The 25,033-nt window shown below is 40.8% G+C and overlaps 2 protein-coding genes across 2 annotated transcripts in view; one reads left to right on the top strand and one right to left on the bottom strand.

The window, feature by feature from the left end:
* ndufaf2 (NADH:ubiquinone oxidoreductase complex assembly factor 2) overlaps positions 1-9,193 on the bottom strand; it is a 35,890-nt gene extending 26,697 nt beyond the window's left edge. The window contains exon 1 of the mRNA XM_066711423.1: positions 8,985-9,193. Within this exon, the coding sequence (XP_066567520.1) occupies positions 8,985-9,099 (115 nt within the window). The 5' untranslated portion in view covers positions 9,100-9,193. The remainder of the gene's footprint in view (positions 1-8,984) is intronic.
* Positions 9,194-9,213: 20 nt separating this feature from the next.
* ercc8 (excision repair cross-complementation group 8) lies at positions 9,214-22,566 on the top strand. The gene is made up of 12 exons (XM_066711422.1): positions 9,214-9,645; positions 9,808-9,903; positions 10,532-10,633; positions 11,537-11,660; positions 13,112-13,193; positions 15,666-15,734; positions 16,552-16,618; positions 17,722-17,825; positions 18,624-18,748; positions 19,467-19,664; positions 21,732-21,827; positions 22,294-22,566. Exons 1-12 carry the CDS (start codon positions 9,569-9,571, stop codon positions 22,360-22,362), a joined length of 1,209 nt encoding a protein of 402 aa, XP_066567519.1. The 5' UTR covers positions 9,214-9,568; the 3' UTR covers positions 22,363-22,566.
* Positions 22,567-25,033: the final 2,467 nt, after the last annotated feature.

Below are 25,033 nucleotides of genomic sequence, written 5' to 3'. Positions count from 1 at the left end.
GCCCGATTTCTAGAAAACTGAAGAAAATGTTAAAAGTACTATTTCTGCCCATGTCTGAAGGATTTCTTTAAAGATCATTGTTTAGTAAAATATAGTCTCCCTTCATCCTGTACAAATATCTTCCTTTGTTACCCCGCCTTCCACTACAATACCACACACTGCAATGGTTTATTCACTGCCAGCTAAAAGGAGACATAAGGAGACTAGATATAAATGATTATAAAGAGACTTTAAATATTTTATCCATATGGAGTATTATTAACCTTATTGTGCTTGTGTTTGTGCCATGCTGTATTAGTGTTATTCAGTCTCTGACACTGTTGATCCCTCCATTCTCCTCTCCTCTCCTCTCCTTGCTGATTTTGGAATTTGTGGCACTGCCCTCACCTAGTTCTCTTTCTACCTGAATGGCTGCACCCACCAGGTGACATGGCGTTGATCTTCTTCCACACTTCCACCCCTCCTCACAGGTGTGCCCCAAGGCTCTGTCCTGGGCCCCCTCCTGTTCTCTGGGCCCCCTCATTGCATCCCATAGGTTCTCCTATGATGCCCAGATCTTCCTTTCTTTTCATGCTTCTGACCTCCTCATCCCCTCTTCCTGACTCTCTGCAATCTCTTCCTGAATGCACTCACAAGCCTCTCAAGCTTAACCTTTCCAAATCTGATCTCTTCTTTCCCTCCTTCTTTTTCCTTTGTACTGATCTCTCCTTTTACATTGCACTGGAATATACCACTCTCTCCCCCTCCTCCTCTAAGAACCTAGGAGTTGCCCTCGATCCTGCGCTCTCCTACACTCAGCACATCACCACACTGACCTGCCGATTCTTCCTGAGCAACATACTCCGAACCTGACCCTTCCTCTCCGACTACTCGACTCAGCTGCTCGTCCAGTCACTGGTCCTCTCCCGCCTGGACTACTGCAACTCCCTCCTGGCCGGCCTGCCTGCAACTACTACCCGCCGCTCCAGCTCATCCAGAACTCTGCGGCTCGCCTGGTGTCTCTCTACCCCGATTCACACACACTACTCCACTGCTCCGCTCCCTCCACTGTCTCCCGATCTCTACTCGTATCCAGTTCAAGGCCTTGACCCTCACCTACCGTTGTCTGAACCAGACTGCACCTCTACCTTCAGACCCTCATCTCTCTGTACCTCTCTGTACCCTCATCCCCTCCAGACCTCTCCTGTCCTCCTGCGCCAGATTAACTTTGCCTTCTCTCTACTCCCTTCCTCCAGAGCTCCTTTTCAACCCTCGCCCCTAAGCGGTGGAACGACCTTCCCATTGAGGTCAGGACAATCCCTGACCCCGTTACAGCAATTACTCACGACACATCTGTTCACACTTTACCTGTAATTCAGCAGCCGAGTGGTTCAGCTCTCTTGCTATTTGTCACTTTATTTAACTATGCCTCTTAATGCTCCCCTGTACGTATATATTGTTACTACTTCTATTGTTTTACTGCAACTTCTCTTATGCCCCCCCTCCCTTTAGCACATACTAACACACTTTAGCAACCCTGCTGCGGTTTAATCTACTGTAAGAAGACACTTTCAACTACTTAAAAATAAACTCCATATGGTATAGGTTTGTAATTTGCGACTCAGAGAGAGGTCAACGTTTTGATTTGGTTTAGACCTTAGTATCAGTATTTTGGACACCATAGTATTTTCCTTCTAGACATAGTTGAATAATGTGAACCTGGCTTCTGTTTTTTCAACTGTCTGTTTATTTTCTTAACCATATGTTTTATTTTAAAATGTTTTACATTGTCAACTTCAGCAATTTAACAGCTGCTGCCATTCAGATGAGCCAGTAAAAATAACAAGGTCTGTGTACTTGCTGTACAAAGGACTAACAACATATGATTTTATTTATTACTAGTTTGTGAAATAGGCTTTTGTAAAAAAAATATATATATATTTACAGTATCAAAGAGAAAAAGTTAATGCGGTCAGAAAGGCTTACGTCAGCAGTTTATAGTGCCATGCCAAGCACATACATGAAGGTCACAGTGCATGAATAATACAGTGTGATAAACAGTGCCTCTGGTGGGAAAGAGGATCCACTTACAGCATTCCTCACACGTTTCCTTTTCAATAGACCATTTCAAAGTTCATTTCCGTCAAAATGGGTTATGAAGCTTCATGCAAGTCAACTGAAATAGGCTATTGCTTTGATGAACAGTTTCCAATAAAGATTGACAAAAAACACCGCAGCAGTGAGTGATTAGACATCTGTAGTTCCTGTACAATCTGTTTCATTTATATTTAATGTTTTTTAATATAATTTTCATGGAAATACGATACGTATTTATTTACAAAAAGCAGAAAACATCTTGAGAGATGACCTATACATACTTGATACAGTTTTCTGTTTGCATTCAATTCAATAAAGATTCAATTCGAGACAGAGCGCTGTTGTTTAAAACTGAAATTATCCTAGTTATTCCAACGCTATAGTATATTTAATTGAAATTTTATTATTGAACGGTAGTAAATACATTACTATAGTCTTTCCAAATATTACTTTTAGTTACACGCTTCCATGAATTCCTTACATTTGTATGATGTACTGCACATTTCTGTCACAGAAACCCTTACCCTAGCAACCAGAGGCTGTCACTGTAGAAATGCTATTTCTAGAAAACACTCAAAAGTTAAACTTTGTAAACACCTCTAAGCAGGAAAATAAATAACACAAAATAAAGGAGATCAGAGGCACAATGATACCAGGAAACAAATGGTACTTTCAGAAGATAAAACAGGGCAATGCTACTTGAGAAAGAGAAAGGCACTATATTTAGCCCTGCGAAGGTCTGCATCATAACAACAGAGCTTCAGAGCACGAACGTGTGCTTTCAACAGTATTCCCAGTAATGGAAACTTCTATGAACAGCTGCAAATTACAGAAAGTCTTTATTTTTCTTCTCCTTCTCCTTCTTGTAAGAACGGCCGCTCCTGGTACAAAGGGTGTACCTCACAGCAACGCAAATAAGGAAATCCACAGACACCGTTCTTTCAAAACCAGCCTGCAATGTGCGATAATGTCGGCTTGCTTCTTGGCGAAATGTGAAAAATGCCGTCTGTAGAGCAACAATGCCGTCAAGATGAATGGCCCAGCTCACAGGCTGCTCCTTAATAACGGTAATACCGAATTCTCTGTGCTGCCGCCGCGGCCGCGGTCCCTTCTGCACCGAAAGCGTGTGCCAGCCACAGGCGCCCAGCGTGAGTGAGATTCCTAAAGTGAATGTGTCAGATAACTCCATTTCCTATCGGGGGCTGAGGGAGCTTCTGGAATCCAGAGCAGAACAGGTGCAGAAAGAACATAAACAGAGATAAAGGATGCTCTCTTCCTATTAGCGAAAACAGGCATCTCTAGGTCTCCACCAGTGGTTGTTAAAAGCCTTGGGTTGTTGCCTCAGGCCCTTAGCCCACACTAGCCTATCAGTTTAAGGAAAAAAACAGCTTGCTTTAGCAGTACATATGGTTTAAATAATACATAGAGGCTTATTTTAAGAATGTTTGAAACACAAGTCATCTGGGAGCCACGCTTTGCAATCTGCTGCTGTCAATAGGCTACTACTATTATGATTACGCTGCACTGCCTTTCTGTGAAAGTCTACGCTTGCAAACAGAGAGCCCAGTGCGGTGGTGACGGGAATGGAAGCAACTTTCTCAGGAGTGACCATTTTCTATCGGTTGGCGTCAGACAATGGAGGCTTTCTCTGACTCCATGTCAATTCAAAATGGTTGCCCGGCCCCTCCAGATGCCGACAGACGAGTAAGGTAATGTTTACCTAACTCATAATTAGGTTTCATTCTGCCCGTCTTCCATGATCCCCGTGTCGTTTTAAACATGTTGCATGGTTAGGTTCGGTGACAGAGAATAGGCAAAGACTGCTACCATAGTTTGTGAAGCTATAATTTAAGCGCAGGACTCTGCTAGCTTCTCCTTATAGAGCTTGCATACTGGCCCATGTTCTCACCATATCCCATTTGTGCAGGGGTATTATATCCATCTCAGTTAGATTTTATTTTTGAGGGAGGATGTGGGCTTGTATTAGAAATTACCGAGTGCCTAAGAGTCAGAAAGAGAAGCAACAAGTGTCAGTGGTCTCATCTGGCTTTCAGATGGAGACAAGGGTTCCCCCCCATATTTAAAAAGGATTCAAACTGAGCCTCAGAACGTGATGCAGAACATTAGAACAGAAAATATGAATCCTGTTAGAGATCAGACTCAAACCCCAACTGGGATAATATCTCACTCAAAGAGTTCCCACAAACCCATAACAGGAAGTATAGTACAGATATAAAAACCTGTCACTGCATTGTATTTTAATTTTAAATGTGAGAAAAACTGAAGTGTAGCAATGCTAAATAAACGGATAGCCTACATAAGCAGCTGTAATTTGTCACATTCGCTCTAGTCCACGCAGTTGACTGATGTACAGGCAGGATGAATAATGTATAAAAGGTGGGCAGGGAGAAGTTTGAAATCTGGACAAATGCAGAGCCATTTCAAAAAACGTCAAATACTTTTTAAAATAAGTAACAGCTCTGCTTGGTTTTCCAACTGACTGCACACTTAAAAAGATTTCAAAAGAGAAAAAGACACACACCAAAACCCAACCCGAGATATGAATATTTAAATTTTGCACCACTGATAGTGTCGGATATCTTCAGAGAGCGGGAAAATTATTGAGGGCTAAGTTACTGGGAGCCGAGATTCCCCTCTTCTGCCCAATGCGATGGCAAGGAATGGAAATGTTGAGCTTTCCTGGGAAAGTTTCCATTACGCAAAACTGTAGAAAATCTGGAAAGAAAGACCATAAAATTGATTTAAATAATGGTCAACATGCTGTCTCTTTCGATCTGAATTACAGCCTTATTTCTGCTAATAACTGGCCTATTCATTCACAAAAATGTCTTTTCCAGGCCATTTTTAAGATGATAACTCATCTATCAGCTATTTAAGAATATATCTTGTCCTTGTGTACTTGCTTACACTCTGAAGCTACAGCGATTTATAAATATGCAAGGGCCCACGATTCACAGACAGCACTTCCAACTCGCTGGCACGACGAGTCAGATAATTTCATTGACCGACTCCCAGCATTATACCTCCCGCTGGCGATCGATAGTTCTGACGCCATCGGTAATAATAAAGTTAATGAGCATGCCCTAGGAACATGGGGATAACTGCAATCCCAAAAGAGCAAGAGCTACGGAAATGGCATAAGCTACAGAAATACGTCTGTGTAAAATCCTTCAACGGAAGGGAAGTATGGATTTGGTGTGGAAAGGGTACAAGCACTCCACTCTACCAGTAACTACCCTTGGCCTACACCTTATTACAAAAGATGCAGTTCTGAAGAAGGCAAGAGATAAAGGCACGATGGCATGAAACGGGACATCATTTTCAGGTTTCAAGGCTACTCCAAAAAGACTGGACAATTAGTTTTGGTATTTTCAAATCCCTGGAAGCACTTAAGGCCTACTCACACACACAGAACTATTGACATCCTCAGCTCTGAGTTTCACCTCCCCCGTCTGTCCTCTCTCTCCCTATTTATCACCGTCTGACAGCGACACTGCTTGCATGAGTCTGAGGTCAATGTTTGGCTTTGTTTTGCTATCCTTGAGGGTGTGGCCTAACTGGCTCAGCTTTGATGGAAGATCTGACCGTATGTACAGTAATCAATAATAACGTACAGTAAATAATCCTGCGTGGGTGTTTTCTTTGATACAGCGCCCCCACACAAAATTCTCTTAGGGTGGCTCCCTTTTCCTGGTCACACATTTCATTTTAAATCTGAAATAATGAGGAATGAGGTTTCTCTAGAAATGTATTTATTGCACCAAGTTACTTTTACATGGTATCCTAGTCATATTTTCGTGTTAGTCAATGACACCAACAACACAAGGGAAGTAGAACAGGAATACAAGAGGGGGAATTCAGGTAACAAAGTGTAAAATATTGAAAGTGTTGTGTCTTTTTGCCAGATATCCAGAAATGCACCCAGCCTGCAGCATAGAGAACTTGCTTTACTCCACTCAGGATTAGTGTGTAATGAGGTGGACCAGCTTCCCTTATTATTTCAGAAATCTCCAATTTTCTTCATATGAAAATGTAATCCCAACAGAATGGAGATAAACTATAATGAGCCATTTTGTCGTGGCACAGCTCTGCACTGTCTGCCGTACATTGAAAACTTTGGGGAAATGGATCTGGGCTTAGATCTGAGAGATGATAAGAAAAAGACATCTCTTTCCATTTTGACAAACTCCTCATATGTCCGTACATGCCATGATGGGCTGATAAAGTACAGCGTGGTACTTTGCTCTGAAGTTGCTGTTTCCAAGGTGAATATTTATATGCATTTCCAACTAAAAGGGAACATGTTGCTTCGAATTTTAACAATCTAAATATCTCTTAATTGATTATTGAAGATCATTTAAGAATATTAAAATCAGTCAACACTGCCCTGGTTGTTTCAATTACAAGACAACCGATTTGTCTCATGGTACACAATAACATCAGCAGTGTGACCCCTACTACCCTGAACACATGATTTGATGACAGTTAAGCCTAAACACCTGGAACACAACCAATAGACACTGTTCTTGTACCATTTGACTTGCATTTAAGTCTCCCCAACCTGCCTCACTTTAAGTTACATCGAATTCTGTCACAGGCCATTATGTGTTTCAGGGCTGCAATTGTCCACAGGATAAATGACTGTAAAATGTTGCTTGCCTTGGGCCCCATCTGTTTAAGACAAGCAGACATGCAGTCAGGATTCAAAGTCAGTGCGCAGCGGCACAGAGAGCAATGTCTCCAGACATGTACTGTCCTGGAGAAGAAATAGAAAACTAAAAAACAATGCAGAAATAAATATGGCTGTGCCGGCAGATCATTTTGGTTGGAATGAGGCCCTCTAGTGGTGCTTCTTTGTATTGTTTTGAAAAGATGTGCCAAATTCAACAGGAAATAATTGGTGTCAGCAGAAAAAAAAAATAACATATATATTATTAAATCACTGAACTTCAGACTTGTAATGAACATAAGCTGCCACAGTGGACACTCCACTTTGAGCACAACGCCAAACTAACCCAAGTCTATTGGCATTTCAATGATTTTCAATGTCCAACAGAATATCGATTCCACAAGCTTAATGGACTATAGATGGTAGACCGAGGTATATTCGAAGCACGACTTCCAGAAATGAGAGGTTAGTGTGCATATCCCCGAACTGGCAAAAATTACTGATGCGTTACAGCTACTATCTTCAATGCTTTAAAATAAAAAGATACACACTGGATAAAAATAATGGCACAGTATAGATGGAAGCAAATAATTGCAAAGCCAGCCATCCATGTCAAAATGTGCTACTTTGTAAACAACATCAATAATAGAAAATGATGAAGATTACACACAAACTGCTTTGGAACCATTTTGGAGCTGTCAATAACACAACAGGCACATTTCCGTAAGGATAATCAAAGCTACTACGCTCCCACTATGGTCCACATAGTGCTGCTCAAACATTAAAGGTTAAAATGGAAACATCTGTGGCAATAGCTTGAAACGTGCAGTTGTGCATTTCAGCCTCATCATTTTATAGAACAGAAGGCCTGGTTCTGTGTGTTCATTTCCACCAGGGGACATTGTTGGACAATTTTGCCATCTACCAATGTAGCCGAACGAGAAGGTCAAAGATAAACCATGTTATAACCAAGGTAAGCTTAATGTTTGCTGGTGCCTAAGTTAAACATTTGATACTGCACTAATATCCTATATTGCAATGTTTTTTAAAAAATAAAAATGCATAGACATTTTCTGAAATAAATACAAAATAATAAAAATAAAACATTGCTTAGTTAAACCATGCATGTATCTTTGTTTTTCAGAACTCTTAATTACAAAGGTGCCAGAGATTGGGGGTGAGGGCTATTCAACTGAACTATAACAGAAAAAACAAGTCCCAATACCTCAAACAAATGATAGTACCACAAAAGACAAGACAAAAGTAAAGAGGTGAATTCTTCTTCTCAATATTAAAACTACAACTACTACTATTAATAATATAACTGGACTGTGCAGCTACATCACACACAAGTAATGTCACCCCAGTGTTACTGTGCAGTCACTGTATAAAACCAGTGCAGGTCTTTCGGCTGTGTCAAAATGTCAGGGGAGACCCAGGACACCCTCAGTTCTAAGCCAGGGGTAAACCAGTCCTGGAGGACACCCTGCCCTGCCGGTTTTTGTTCCAACTGAGCTCTTAATTATATAATTGAGCCTTATAGTGCATGGTTAGTTAAATTAAGGAATCAATCAATTAAGCAATTAAGATCACGGTTGGAACAAAAACAGCAGGACAGGGGGTCCTCCAGGAGCGGTTTGGGAACCCCTGATGTAAGGGGGTGTTCTCCCACTTCCTCTCTTTTAATTTCCCCGCTTTGAACACATATATAACTGCTGATCAGGCGGACACGGCGCCCATGCTCGCTCACTGGCCGTCCTGCCCAAGGGAAAGCGCCGACGTCACCGGACGCGTCGTCAGATCTGCGCGGCTCGACCAATGGGATCGCTGGGATTCTGCAGACCTGCGCACATCTGCGCTACAAGACCGCGACCAGTGCCTGCGTCGTGGCAGCGTGACATTGACCGCGGCTGCAGGCGGGAGCACCGAGACTCGTCAGGGACGTGCTGATGGTCTTCACGCTCCTTCTAGAGAGGTTTTAAGACGCAGCGATGTGAATAAAAGCACAGCCTATGCATCTCTTTAATGCGCCAGCAGCCTGAATAGTGCAGAGATCTGTGAAGCAGGAGCTAAACTCGCATTGAACAAACAGCACTTTATATTTGGTATTTATCACGTTTTACTGTCCTGCCCCTGCTGTCTGCACCTTTGTTAATAATAATAGCCACGAAATGCAACTTCTAGGATTCAGCACAGCCATAAAGACCGCCACACTCACCCGTCCAAGTTTTCTGCTGCGGTATAAAGTAATATTTATTCCCAAAATGGTCCGTCCCGACGTGGTGTTTCACTACGCCAAACGTCCTCCGTATCAAAGCGACTATCTTGCTCATATCGACCTGGGAAGATAAGCGGGATTAAATTCAATTTCGCTGTAACCTCCACGCCACAGTCCCCGCCAGCAGTAATTTATTTCACCGCTTCAAAACGACTCAACAGAGGGCTGGAGGGGAGCTGTTTTCCCATTGGTCCCTGGGATCCCCCCAGCCAATCAGGCGAGCTGTTGGATTCCCTCAACCAATCAGGCAAGCTGTTGTTTACCAGCTGTTATCGGCGGACAATATGGCGGCGCCCAAGTGTTTAGACCTGGAACAGTAGATTGTTCGTAATTATGATTATTTCTGGTCGCCTTTATTGTTTATTAATCACCTTTATCGATATAAATAGTTTAATGTCTAACGGCCAGTTATCTTGTTGTATGGGGAGATAGCTGTGATGCATGTGCTGTATTGTTGTTGACATGTCATTGTTTGGTTCGGGTGGGAACACAATGCTCTCTGATGATCCCTGTGCTTTAACAAGATGTTGGGTTTCCTAACCGCAAGACAGACAGGGTTAGACGACCCTCTTCGCCTGAGACGTGCTGAGTCAACGAGGAGGTAGGCTTATAGTTATTTTATATTTATAATTAATGTGGTTAGTCCAGCAAGAGAAATCAAAATAAAGTAGCTTTCGACTAGATCGTGTGTCTGTCCTGTTTTACAGAAAGCAATGTATCGATTCATATCTGTGGGTGTTTTGTCTTCCCTTTTTCTCCCAAGGGTGCTCAGTTTAGAGCTGAACAAGGACAGAGATGTGCAGCGAATCCACAGCAATGGCATCAATTGCCTTGATATAGAAGTGGTAGAAGGAAGATAGTAAGCACACATTTGTTTCTCTCTCTAATGTATGTCACAGGGCTTTACACTCTACTCTCTGTTTAAGGATCAAATAAACTGTAAAGGCTACATCAACCTTGTCTTTATTCCTTATTAAAACATTAGAAAGACAGTTTTTAAAGTTCCGTGTACCAGTTATCAGGGAATAGTCTGACACATGTTATATATAAGTGTGTATATATACAGAGATGTGTGTGTGTGTGTATGCATATGTGGTGTTGAATGTAATCAATTTCATTCAGATTTCTCCCTGTGTAACAGCTGTATAAAACTTAACAGAAAGGCTTCAAATCACGTTTCACAAATCTGTCTATTTATAATTTAATATTGATTAATATAAAAATAATAATATACACATAATTGTGTTTTCCTGAATTATTTAATTCAAATATAGTTGTGAATAAAAAGCATATATACATTTGTTCAAACCAGCACCATACATGTATATTCATTTATGGTGTTTTATGTACAGTTTAATTCTGTTCTTTATTTAATTTTGTATTGATCTGTGTGTTTGCTTTAATTTCCATTATTTAAAATGAAATCACTGTTGTCTATTAGAATGTCTGTGTGATTTATAATTTAGATTTTTTCCTTATTCTTTAAGCATGTTGTCCGGCGGTGCAGATGGAGTCATTGTGATCTATGATCTAGAGAATTCTGATCGAAAGCCTCACTTTACCTGTAAATCTGTTTGTACCGTGGGCAGGTAGGAATACTACATTAATATATGTGATATAATTAGTCTGCATAACATACATACTAATGGAAAATGCGGGTTAACAGTCGTGCCCATTTGTACATATTTTAAAGGGTGCAGGTTTACCAAGACATTTTTGTTTCAGTGTAAAAAATAATCATTAAAATATAGATGAGTTACAGCAGAGTCCCACAAGGTGGCAGCAGTGTATTTGTTTCTTGAAGTGTTCCCTCGAATTTATATAATTTATATATAATTTATACAATATATATCATATTTTACTGTTTTTTAAACAGCTTTTTTTTATCCTTTCCTGAGGATAAAAGCTTTATTGAAGAAACGAGTATTGGTTGAATTTAATAGTTTCATAACTCGCCAAAATGTTAAAGGCAATTTCACACTTAAGTATCACTAAGAATTTTAGAATCTCTTCACTGGGGGTGTCAGACTCCAGTCCTGGGGGGCAGCGGTGTCTTCTGGGCTTCCTTGCAGCCCAGCTCTCAGCACCTTAATTGGTCTAATTATACAATGAACTGGATAAATTTAACACTTCTCTCCAGACTCTGAAATGTTCTGTGGGTTCAGTGTTTTACGTCATCAACAAATTGTAAGGTATTCAATATAATCATATTTTTGTTTTGTTTTAGATTAAGTAATTGGGAGTCTCTGTTGCAACAAACCAGCAGACACTGTGGCCCCCCAGGATGGGAGTCTGACACCCCTGCTCTACTTGTATTCAGTTTTATTTAGATTATGGAATTATCCCAGTATTTGTTGAAAAGTTATCATGAGCTTGTTCAGAATCGCTACAATACATGCCTGTACTGTGTTTACTCCTAACAAGCACCTTTAATGTGCACGTCCTGTGTACGCAGTTGCACACATCTTTGATGGATTGCATACACATTCTAGGTCCCATCGACATGTCCACAAATTCAGCGTGGAGACGGTGCAGTGGTACCCGCATGACACAGGCATGTTCATCTCCAGCTCCTTTGACAAGACCCTGAAAGTGTGGGACACCGAATCTTTAACCGTGAGTCTCTCTGATTGTTTTCATCCCACTTTCCTCTTGTGAGACCTGTAACCTAACTGTAAATTAGCACAGCTCCATTTTTTTTTCCTGTTGCCGAAAGAGCTGAACAGCAGTGGGACCTTATACAAAATGTAAGTGCTAAATCTGTGAACTATATCCCTTACAAGGCAGACATTATTTCAGCCCACAAACCAGTGTGTCACCCTCTCTGGAAATTGAGATAAAGGAGACACTGTATTGTTGGGTTCTTTGACAGGGCTTTGTGTGTTCATTTCATGGCATCATTATACTTATGATTTTTGACATTGTGGTAAGGTTATCTATGTGAAAAGATGAAAGGGTCCATTTTATATGGCTTTTAAAAAAACATGTCCTGTTGTCTAAGTAAGTTAATCATCTTTTTGTTTTGTTTTCTGTCTGTCTGCAGATGAACAGTCTAAAAATAAAAACTTGTAAAAATAAATGATTGCATATCACAGTAGAACAAGGATTTATTTATCTCAAACTACCTTTTATAGTTACTATATATATATATATATATATATATATATACACCAATCAGCATTATGACCACCTGCCTAATATTGTGTAGGTCCCAAAACAGCCCTGACCCGTCGAGGCATGGACTCCACTAGACCTCTGAAGGTGTGCTGTGGTATCTGGCGCCAAGACGTTGGCAGCAGATCCTTTAAGTCCTGTAAGTTGCGAGGTGGGGCCTCCATGGATCGGACTTGTTTGTCCAGCACATCCCACAGATGCTCGATCTGATTGAGATCTGGGGAATTTGGAGGTCAACACCTTTCGGCAGTGGACAGGGGTCAGCATGGGCACCCTGACTGGTCTGCAGCTACGCAGCCCCATACGCAACAAACTGCGATCCACTGTGTGTTCTGACACCTTTCTATCAGAACCAGCATGAACTTTTTCAGCAATTTCAGCTACAGTAGCTCGTCTGTTGGATCGGACCACACGGGCCAGCCTTCGCTCCCCACGTGCATCGATGAGCCTTGGCCGCCCATGACCCTGTCGCCAGTTCACTGCTTTTCCTTCCTTGGACACTTTTGATAGGTACTGACCACTGCAGACCGGGAACACCCCACAAGAGCTGCAGTTTTGGAGATGCTCTGACCCAGTCGTCTAGCCATCACAATGTGGCCCGTGTCAAAGTCGCTCAGATCCTTACGCTTGCCCATTTTTCCTGCTTCTAACACATCAACTTTGAGGACAAAATGTTCACTTGCTGCCTAATATATCCCACCCACTGACAGGTGCCATGATAATGAGATTATCAGTGTTATTCACTTCACCTGTCAGTGGTCATAATGTTATGGCTGATCGGTGTATATATATATATATATATATATATGAATATTTGTATTTTTTCTGGTGGAGAATTTAAAATAATGCAAAATAAACAAGTATGACGTGTTTTACTCTGTTTTTCTCCACAGCCTGCGGAGGTTTTCAATTTTGAAGGGACAGTATATTGTCATCACATGTCTCCCATTGCGAGGAAACATAGCCTGATCGCAGGTGTGTAACCAAAACTCTTGTACATCCAGGAAACCAAACTCAGACTGTTTGAAAGGTTTCATTTTTGTCAGCAGCTTTTTTTATTTAACTATTTACAGCTCTGGAAAAAATTAAGAGACCTCTCCAAGTTAAGAAATCAATGTTAAGGGGTCTCTTCATTTTTTCCAGAGCTGTATGATCGTAACAGTAAAAAAGTCACACCCTGCCCAGGCTAACTTGTCAGTGGAAGCACATGGGCCTGTTTGTTTATTCCAGGGGGATGGGTCAAATGCTTGGGCCTGCTGGTGAACAATTAACAATTTATTTTTTGTATGCGGGAGTGCCCAGCTGTAACTGTCGAACGCTCACACGAGACAGAGCCCTATTCATGAGCAGAGGGAAGCAGTGTGTTAAATGACCACCGCACATCTTAGCAGTGAAGTTAAGTTGTGGTTTGTGTGATATTAGGCCAGTTTAAGCTCTCTCTCTGACATGTGGACAGGAGGAAATATTTCGGTAGCTGTGCTTTTCAGTCGCTACATTCCTATTCATACGTTCTGGTTCTGTTCTGGTGGGTATTTAAAATTATGTAGATGCCACGCTGAATGTGACACACATTTTTACCCATCTACACAACCATACAGTGCTACAAAACCACTGATATTTTCACACTTGATTAAAAGAAACACCGACTTGCATTGAATGCCGGCAAGTTATTATGACCTTAAAAAATCACTGTATTATGATGTGTTCTTTATCGCCACAATTTTATGGCATATATTCTCCGGCTGCCACCATTATTTATTGAGAAAATCAAACTGTGAGGGATGGCTTTTATATATCTCTGCATCATAATGGGAAAAAAACAGAATAAACAGTTGAATTCAGAATGATACACTGGAATTCAGTCACATTTCTGCTGTGATGCACGAGGCATAGAAATAGTTTCTTAACATTTGGGGTCAGAGGGTATTCAACAAGTTAGACCTTATGAAACTGTTAGATCTGTCCGTGACACCGGGACAAATTCTTGTCTCGGGTAGTGTATCTTTGAATCTCGCAGTGCCACCCACAGTTCAAATCTTCTTTATTCCCACCAACACAGTGTGTATGTTCCTGTCCAGGAGGAGGGGTGGTTGTACACAGTTAACCAAAAGCCCTTCCCTACTCGGAACAGGCGTGGTTGTCCACACACTCTCATGTGTATTTTAATGGAAATTATATTCAATTTTTATTTTAATATGAATGTCCCTAGTAGATGTACATGTTGTAGTTCTCAAACTGCTTTGTAGATACCGCTGTACTATTTTTGCCCTTCCTCCGGGGTTTTATGATCAATTTATTAAATCGCCCAAAACTCTTTGAACTACTTTACATTTAGTAGTAGTTGTTAACGTTTTTTGGCAGAGTTCTTCTCAATCTAGATTGCGATCATTGTGATAAATGTACTGAAATGTAAACTGAGGGTCTGACCTTCCCAATTCTTCCATCTCTTTATAAACAGTCATATTATCATATGATAATTTTGCAACAGTGGAAACAGAGAGTGTGTTCTTTCATGACTCTCAGTGGAATGTAGCTGCTTTCTGCTGAGCAGGATTGACGGGTCGAAGAATTCCCTCTGCAGAAACGCCCAGCTTTTTTTATTGATCTGGAATGTGTTGAAACCAAAAAAGCTTGTTCGTCATCTTTGTTTTTTAAAGCAGAAACCAAAATAAAAACGTAGAAGGAGCTTATCAGCAGTGTTTAATGTATCTTCTAACCTTAATGAAAATAATAAAATAAATAATAAAAATGTTTTTATTAATGGTTCTGGACCAACAGGAAACATTTCTCAAGGGTTTAAGGTTTTGCATCACAATATTTTCTGAGATTTGATCAGCGATGAGGAACTTAAGTTATATTTTTTGTGAATTTCGCCGTAATGTATTGTGGATTAGATTTTATTTAGTTACAGTTTTGTACCTTATTTGTCTTCACTTGCTTCTTACTTTACATGCAGAGAGATATTGACCTTACCAATGCTTGAGGGCATCTTTAAAGGGATACTTTACTACATCCTCAACAGTTAATTGAAGTCTACTGGTAATCCTGGTCTTGCATATGTAAAGCCAGCCCTTGAGAGCTGTTTTTTTTTTTTTCATGCGATTTATGAAATTCACTTAAAATCAACATTTTAAAGCTTCAGGGGTTGTCTGGGTCAATCTTGAAGCTGTACATTCTTGCATAGTAAAGCAGAATTGCATGTTTGTATATTAAAATACAGATTATACCATTTGTGTTTTGTTTCTGTGGGAAATGGATTCCGTTCCATGAATAAGTGATGATAAACTTGCGATGAAAGCTTCAGAGTGCTTTTGCCACTGTAAATATTAGACTTGCATGTTTCGAATGGTTGTGATTAAATTAATGCACAATGGCAGTTCTGTTGTCTCTTTCCATAAGGCAGCAGTTTAAGTAACTGAATCCCTTCTATTGTATTTCTTTCCTCAGTTGGTACCAAAGACCCCAAAGTACAGCTGTGTGACTTGAAGTCTGGTTCTCGTATACACATTCTGCAGGGTGAGTACTTTGCATAACCACTGATTACAGAACAAAGAGGTTTTGAGTCAAAAAGGACCCCGGAAAAGATGCGAGTGTCGTTTTCTGACCGGTGTGATGTGACTATCTGGTTTGTTCACAGTGCTCAGAAGCATGAATCCACCATGTAAATAAATACATCTTTCTTTCCCCCCTTTGAACTTGCTGTTCTGTTAGGACCTGGCCTGGTTTTATTAGTTTATAAGTACCAGCCTTACAGCTTCACAGATGGAAGCTCAGGCTGTATTTACATTTGGGTGCTGAAAACGTTAATAAAAAAATCAATAGGGAATGTTAGTACAGGACTAAAAGAGGAGGATCTTCAGATTCTCAGCTGTATTTCCCATTTCAGGTCCCAAGGTCACATTTTTCTAGGACTGAAAATATTAAATGTACATATTCTGCACATTCTTCCAAAGGAATGTTGCACGTTTGTGCTATTGGTATAGTTGGCTAAATACTCAGATAGCACTGTGATCAGTAATGCTCTTGAGCTACCCATAGAGTCTGCTATACTGAAGCACGAGAGCCATAAAAGGATCTGGTTTTGTTGACAGATGTATTACGGCCACCAAAAAAATATGCTGGCTGCAAATTCTGCTCTTGACGAGAAAAATACTTTCTCATTTGTAACCCCAGCTGTTATCCTGTCTCCTATGTTGTGTGATTTCTTTTCATAACGAATACATTTACCCATTTTCTAAAAAGGCCCGGCCCAGTTTATGGTAATAGGATATACTGCGATCCCTTTCACTTTTCTGAATAGAGAGAGTATTCTAACATGCCTTTTATTCACCAGGGCACAGAGGAGAAGTCCTCTCGGTGAAGTGGTCCACACGATACGAACATATTCTGGCCACAGCGAGGTATTTGAAATGACCGTTTTCATATTTGCTGCACGCTAAAATACGCTGCATGTCAGGAGATTGTCACTGTATCTGATTTAAACAAAGCAAGGACCCCTGTACGTCACTGAATGTGTGAGCCAGTGGCGCAGTTTTTATTTGCAGCTTAATCTAATCTGTAAGTCAGTGTGTGCTGCCACACCCCCCTTTCCACAACTGTAAATTCAGGTGGCTTGCTTGCGATTGTGTTTATGTTGTAGGTGTTTACACAAGCCCCCTGCACCTGAACCCATTGTAGCTGGCAGATTGGTAGCTATCCAAAAGCCCAAGAGACTTCGTTCGGAGAAAAGATCCTGGAATTCGCTGTATTCCTGAGGGTCTGTAGTGTAGGTATCTACACATTAGGTTTTATGAAATCACACAATTTTACGTATCTTAAATGCATACACGTTGTAGTTCTACGATATTATACAGTACGGATTTAGGTGTGTAGTTGATTTGTGGGACATAAATGTGAAGGAGCCAATGATTCAAAGTACGGTCGTATGATGAAAATTAAGCAATCTTTGACTTTTTTTGTTTTTAACTCATTTTTTCTTTCACTCCGAGCCGGCGTCTCGGCCAGGGGAATACCTGATCAACAACACGGCGTGGCTGTTATTGAGAGTGTCACCCAGTGCAATGCACACTTGACTTGTCTATTGAAGCATGATGGCGTAATTAACCAGTGGGGAACCTGTAATCAGGCTGGCTGAAGCATCTAAAAATAATCAAACTGCGGAAAAAGCAACGACTAAGGCACAGTTTTGTACAAGACCACTTTGTGAATGTGGTAATACAAGCTCACACCAGCATAAGGCAGATAAGACCAAGGGGTCAGCGGTCCTTTCATGAGTCACATAGGTGGGAGGGTAACCTCGGTGTGGCCTGAGCTTGTCTTATTGGCACACCGAATTTTAACAGCAGTCAGATAGCCCTGGCACACGTCATATTAATTGACAGTGTTGAGACAGTTAGGTTTAAACTTCAGTGCTGAGAGAAGCCCCTTGAGCCTCTTTACTGAGCACTAGATCTGGCTGAGGAAGACCAGAGCGAACGGGAAGCTCATTGTGTGTTTCTTTTAGCACTGACAGCCAAGTGAGACTGTGGGACGTTCGGAAAGCGTCCGGAAGCTTATTCACACTAGACCAGCACAATGGGGAGAAGTCCAAAGCGGCGTCGGAAGCAGGTAATTGGACAAGGACTTTTGCTGACGGTGCCCGTGAAATCCTCCTCAAAGGGAGATCAAAGGCACAGCGTTGGAGGATGGTGCGACGTGTGAATTTGCCACAAACAAATGTAGTGTAAATTAAATTGAAAAATCGTCCGCAAATGCCAAAAACATACCGGCGTTTCGGGAGCGTAGTTTGCCAGGTGTGAGTGGTGATGATCTCACGTGGAGGTGGTGGGGGGGGATGAGGACAAAGATCGTTAGAGCAAAAACATTAATAAATTAGCAGATCTTCCCTTCTACACTTTTAAAACAGAGTTAATTAAGATCTGCAAAAGTGTTACAGCTCACTGAATGGTCAAAACCGCCTTCAAAAATTGTTATGCGAGTCTCCTGTAGTATATGGGATCAGTGAGGCTGATGGAGATATCTAAGACACGCCATCCTTGCTATTCTCCGAACTCTGGCGTCAATTTCCATGTGACCAGATCAGGGATTAGGTATAACTTGCACTTATACATGAATAGGGACTTTATGTTGCATATGAAGTGGAGCTGCAGAAGAAAATGAACCTAAAACTATGCTCTGTTCCCAATATTAAAAAACGTTCGCTGAGCTGTATCAAATTCTTCCACCCTTTATGTTCTCATGAGACATTTGCGGAGGCTGGGAGCACAGAGCTTCCTGCTTACCTTGTATATTACATATAACGCTCTGGGCCCAAACATTAACCAGCGCTGAAACTATATGAGCCGCTGGCGTCGGGTAAATCCATTAAGAGCCGACCGTGTGAGAGGCATGTGTGTCTCCTGGCAGCGAACACCGCTCACAATGGCCGCGTCAATGGGCTGTGCTTCAGCTGCGACGGGCTCTACCTGCTGACCATCGGCACGGACGACCGCATGAGACTGTGGAACAGCGCCTCGGGGGAGAACACACTGGTAAGCCCTGCCGAAGGACGCGGTTTTCTACTTCCTCCACAGCTCTTGTATTCCAGCTAAGTTAATGATACATAGGCTTGGCTCCTGGCCTCCATAGTATATTGTGATGCCCCGCTCCGTCCCCGCTCCGTCACAACACGGTGCCAACTGAAAGCAGACAAGGACGTACTTGGCTCAGCGGGGGGGGGGGGGTTCTAAGCTGGTTTTGACTGAGTTTATTTTATGTTGGGTTTGTGTGCAAAAGCAAAACCGGTACTATAAGCTTTATCTCGGGTCTTGCACAGAACGCAGAGCTGAACTTCAGGAAAAACATGTCATTCTGGTGATGAAGGAGATAAGATGTTTGGCTCAGTAGCACCAGACGTGTTGGCTGTAGGACACAGTGAAACACAATCTAAAGAAATAGATTTAGATTTTTTAGAAACACATTTTTACCACTCCTCAGTTGTAGTGGGCTTAGAGTAAGACAGACTGATTTTTGGGGGAAGCAAAAGTACAATATGCAGGTTGCAGGCTTAAGCCACCTGCTTGAGTAAAACATTGTCGCATAGTTGAGGCTCCAAGTCGCTGCGTGAATTTGATATTTGCCACAGACCTACTTAGGGTTACTTCCATCAAAGCTTCCCCCGGAAGGGATGCTCAGGATGCTGAATATCTCCATAGCAGTATGGTTTTATGCCCTGCCTTCAACATAACTGCCTGGGATTACACGTTGCAGGTCAACTACGGCAAGGTGTCCAACGATAGTCGCAAGGGCTTGAAGTTCACGGTGTCGCGTGGCTGCAGCCCGGAGTTTGTCTTTGTGCCTTGCGGCAGCGCCATTGCCGTTTACACCCTGCACACCGGGGAGCTCATCACCACGCTGAGGGGCCACTACAACAGCGTGGACTGCTGCGACTTCCACGCCGACTTCCAGGCGAGTACCCGGCACGGCCACCAGACCGGGGAACGGGGACGTGCCGCGTAGCAGACTTGAGCAGTGCGTGCGAAGTTGCTGTGTCACTCCGCCGGTGTTGCTGTTTGGTTTTTCCGATCAGTGTAAAAGCCTGGCAACCCCAAGGTGATGACAATGAAGGTGTGGCCTGCGACTTCTATCCCAGTTGGAACCAAGCCAGCAAATCTTGCCGGGGTATTGCTTTCTTAAAAGTACATCTGACAGTCCTGTGCTTTGTGGCACTATGAGGTCTGATGGGATTAGGATAAGGATAAAGGCGTCTGCCAATAAATAAATAATAATAATAATAATAATAATAATGAAATACCACCAGTAATAATCAATGGCAAGGAACGCTATTTGAGTTCCATGTCTTCTCTCTACATCAGTTTTCCACTCCTGGAACTTTACTTCCAATTACTTTATTAGTTTTACTAATAAATTACTAATTTTATGTATTAATAAATAGTCAGGGAAATCTAAAGATCGCTTTAAAAATGTACTTGCTGAATTATTTGCTCAGCTTGTTTGGGGCTGTGGAATTATAAATATATTTGTTTCTGAATTAACAGATTCATAAATCCATAACAACTCAGGCGGTTTTGTATAACCTCAGAAGTGATTCTTTGCCTTAGTTTGGGTCAGCTTTAAAGCCACGGCTGCAGATCTTTATTGCGTATTCATTGCTGTTTTACTGACGCTAACTAATCCCCTTTGGGATGACAATGTCTTTAGTCTGTTAACAATATCCTGATACAAGTGGTTATTTAATGAATTAGTATAATAACACCCAAAGGCTCCACATTTATGTTCTACCTTCAGTATTTGTTATGTGGTTTTAATTCCAAACAGATTGTTGCAAGGAGAGCTTTTATTAGATGTTTTAGATGTATGTCTGTCAACCACCTAATGCATCTTTCAATAAGGGTATTGAGTAAAAGCCCTTTCCGAGTATGAAAGTGTCACGGAAGTGTTTGACTTCTGTGATGATAATCCTTATGATCAAGGCCTCACACATCACAGCAGCGGTCAGACGTGTCACAGAGCCAGGGGTGAATTGTCCCATACAGCAGGTGGACTCTGGAGACGTGACCTTGCCAGAAGGGATTTCCTGCCAGAGCACTTTCTTCCCTGTTTGACTGCTATAAACGAATTGGAACAAAAAGCTTTTAAAATGTATTGATACAAATTTGTGTAGTTTTAAATATTGCCAGCAGCTTTGAACTTGTGCCAGGTGTACTACATCTATTCGCAGTATCTCTTGTGGTCAATGTGAACTGCAACTGAAAATTAGCCTGGGATAAGATCATGTCACCAAGCCTTTGATGTGCTTGTCGGTGTTATACATTGTCCCCTTCAAACAAGCAAAATGAAGTGTAGTTTTGTCACTAGAACACTTGTTTGTTTGTTTTCCCTAAATATGTAAACTGCAGATAACAATTATGTTTGTTTAAATAAGGTTCATGTCCTCTTCTTGTTGACATAAAAGGAAAAGTTCTTTCAATTGACATGTTGACACTCCCATCTACCATGTATGACTTGAAAACCGGTCAAAGGCGAAACATTCCATTTCCTCTTTTAGGGTATTTTGGCTTTCATATGTTTTGTCTTTGATATATATATTTTTTTAGGACAATTATCTTAGCTCCTTTATGGAAACGGAAAAATATACCTTAATTCATATTGATTTAATACAGAAGTTGCTGCCCTCAGGGATCAGTTTTATCTATGTGGCATTTTGTTTCCTGAGTAGTAGGTAGGTAGTTTGCTGGCATCGCAAAGCACACACATATTATAGCGTATGTATGTTTCACCCGTGATCAACTGTGTTTTGAAGAAGGTCGCGTTTATTGAGCTCTGTGTGTCCAAGGAAAGCAAATCCATATAAAAATAAATAAATAAACAATGTAGGAGAACTAACATTTAAACCCGAGAGGATGTGTATTTTTGTATTTATTGTTCTTGTTTGCTCCCCAGGTATAGATATCTCAATAGGATCACATCTTGTCTTAAGTCTTTTAACTGACCAGCCCCTTCTCTCGTTTTCAGGACCTGTACAGCGGGGGGAAGGACTGCAACATCCTCGCTTGGATTCCCTCGCCTCGAAAGCCAGCTCTTGAAGATGAGGGACCGGGCCCTCGAAGAGTAAGTGCTGGTTAAAGGTTCACAGATACTAGACCCTAATCTTTCTTCTATTTCTTTGAATATCTGTTGGGTTATTGCTTTGTGAGTATGCTACGAATGGGATAAAGTGCCGGAGTTTAGTTGTAAAGTCGGCTGAGTGCTAACTTTCACCATCCACGGCATTATTGAAGTTTGGTGAAACATGAGTTTTGGAGGACAACTTCATAACTGTTTCAGTTCATCATTATGTCAGTGTAGTACCTTTACAGTTGGGGTATTATATTTTGTTTAATTTAAATTCCATGTTGTAGTTCTACACTCTGCAGATTTATTTCTGTACTTCATTATTTGGTTGTCAGACTTGATATGACAAGCTGGAAAAAACACTACCTGAATAGTCTTAAGAACAACAAGAGTTTTGATAAAAATGCTGTTTATAGATTGCAACTTCGACCTTAAACTTGGCCCTGTTTTTCTTTTTCCACAGAATACAAACGAGTCCAGTTTAAATCCAGCTTTTCAGGATGCGTGGAGTAGCAGTGATGAAGATGCATGAGTCTTCGGTATTATTTCGTTCTGAAACTGGAAAACTCCAGACAACGGCAGAGGGTCAAAGACGATTTATTTATTTTTTTAATAAAATGTCCATGTGTTGTGTTTTTTTTTTTTTTTTTTTTTTTTTTTTTTAAACAGTGCAAGCAACTTAAACAAAAAATGACCAAAAACATGTTTTGTATGAGAATAAATGCTTAAAAAGTTATTCAAGTCTAATTTCATTGTCTTGCATGTGACAATCTATAAAACAAGTATGTGGTTAAAAACTTGAACGTATCTTCCAGTGGAGTCCTGAAAGATTTGTAGATGCACACGCTTTAAGCAGTGAGTAAACTGTTATTTCAGAGCTTCTTTGTGTTTTGTTGCTCGTTTATGGAGCCAAACTGCAAGCATTTAAACTAACAGCCTCTTCAATAATTCAGCCTCCCTCACATTGTGGCAGCCCTGCCCAGGGAGTCACACCCTGCCAGTGTAAAAGGTGCTAATGACCCCGAGAGCCACCGAGCCTGCGCCTCAACAGACTCTTTGTGCAAACTTTTCATTTACATAAAAAAAAGAAAAGAAAATCTTTATTATTTTTAAATGGCTTCGGTCCTTTAGTGAATTGAGGTGCACAATTATAAATCAGTACTGCCCCGCACCTACACCCACTTGCTTCAAGTTCTCAGCTCTTTTCCACCCCCCCAGTATTGCTTCTCCCAGGTTTCAGCATTGGGCTTACTATGATGAGGGATGTTTGTCCTTATGGTTACTGGGGCACAGCAGCTACACCGCTGGTTTTACACCTCTGTTTTACAGTGAGACCGTTAAAAGCTATGGTTGTGTGTATGGCACGCTGCTCACTAAGATGTTATATAGAGACGTTCATCAATGATGAGTTACAAATAATGCCTTAGTACTAGTGACGTTAATACCAAAGAGCTTGTATTTATTTAGCAGGGACAGGTCTGTATTAGCCACAACTGTTTGCACTTCCTCAAGGGCAATGTGTGGTATATGTGTGTGTGTGTGTTGCATAATTACATGGTAAGCATGACTGGGTGACTGGTTACTAAGCAGGTTTAAATGAGCTGATGGTTAGTAGCTTAGCTGCAATTTGATTAATCCCGGGGGAGCTACTCAAAGTTAATATGCCAATACAGTGCTGTAGGTTGTTATTGCAGTGTTGTTATTGTTGAATTTATAAGTGGAAAATATCGTAAGAATGAAACATTTTACTCCCTTTGGCTTTACATATAATTCTACTTCTTCTTTTGTTCGTTATGACGGACAGACTGGATCCATTTCCACATGCTCATGAATGATTTTGTTGTTGGCAACCAGTTCTTGAGAGAAGTGAGTTTTAAAGCACAGAACATGCAGGTGCAACTTCTGCATGGGTATGTTGTCTCGAATGTCTCTTGTGTTCCTGATTACAGAAACTGTTCCCCAAAGAGAGAGTGACTGTCTCAAAACCAGAAAAGAATCCAATATGAAAAATATCAAATTACCTGTAGTTCACTTATGGGCCGCTGATGAGTCATGACTAAAGAAACAGAAATCACTTCTAGTGAACAAAAACTTTTAAATTGTGTGACACATCTGATTTCTCTGCAATGTGCATAAATGATACATCTCTTCAAATGTGAAAGAAAGTGTATCGCAAGTAGAATTACAACAGAAAAGTGGCAAAGAAAAGAAAATAATAGCAACATGTATGTTTACATACCTATTTGTTGTATTACATAGGATGGAAAATATCTTCATTTTTTATTATAAATCTGATTTTTGATTAGTCAGAAGTTTGTTTAGAATATATCTCTGATAACTTGAGCTTCCTGGCTTCTGGAATCTGATGTTTTCTTTCAGTTTCTAGTGAGAAGCAAGAAAACATCTCATAATCACGTATGGAAGATCAGATCGCTGGGTGAGGGGTCACATGTAATATACTTACCTTTAATCTATATTTATTTTTAAACTTCCTGTCTAAAAAAACAAGTCAAAGTTTACAAACCCATAGTTTAATATATTTATAACACATTTGACTGCTGTTATCCCACATTTCAAAAACTGGGGGTATTTTCTCCTGCTGATTCAGAAGAGATCTTTATTCTTATTAAGTACTTGGTTTGAAATTATGCCACTTAAAGAGTTCCAGTAGTCTCACTTAGTGTTATAAAAGGTATGTGTTTTATAGTCATCTCAAAAAATCCTAACACAGATTCCATAGTTTCTTTCAGAAAAACTCATGGTGAGTGATAGATAGAGTGATAAATATTCATAAAGTTTTGAATGGTTGATATACTGCACAAAGATGGACAACAAGAGAAAAACAGTCACCCTGCTTAGTACTTTAAACCAGCTTTCCCAACAACCTACTGGATGATCCCAAATATGTTGGCATATGATTGATAATGGAGAGTGCTAAATTAAATGAGTATATTATTCGTGAAAAACAGAAGCCACTGCTGAGAGACAGAGAGCAGGTGTTTTTGCATAAGTGAAAGTAAAATCAAAGTTACCAAGGAATTGTACACAATGTAAACAGCAATACTGTGAAGCGATTAGCTGAGGAAGGCAAGAGCAGTTTTCAGTAGAAGGGAAGATTGTGCAGAGGATGATAGACTGCAGAAAAGTATTTTGTGAATGCAGACTAACCAGCAATACATCCAGTGAAGATTGAGCAGAGGCAT

The sequence above is a fragment of the Amia ocellicauda genome, chromosome 8 (assembly GCF_036373705.1).
Source record: "Amia ocellicauda isolate fAmiCal2 chromosome 8, fAmiCal2.hap1, whole genome shotgun sequence".
Classification (NCBI taxonomy): Eukaryota; Metazoa; Chordata; class Actinopteri; order Amiiformes; family Amiidae; genus Amia; species Amia ocellicauda.
Note: the sequence above shows the minus strand (reverse complement) of the source record. Positions and strands in the feature narration are given on the sequence as shown.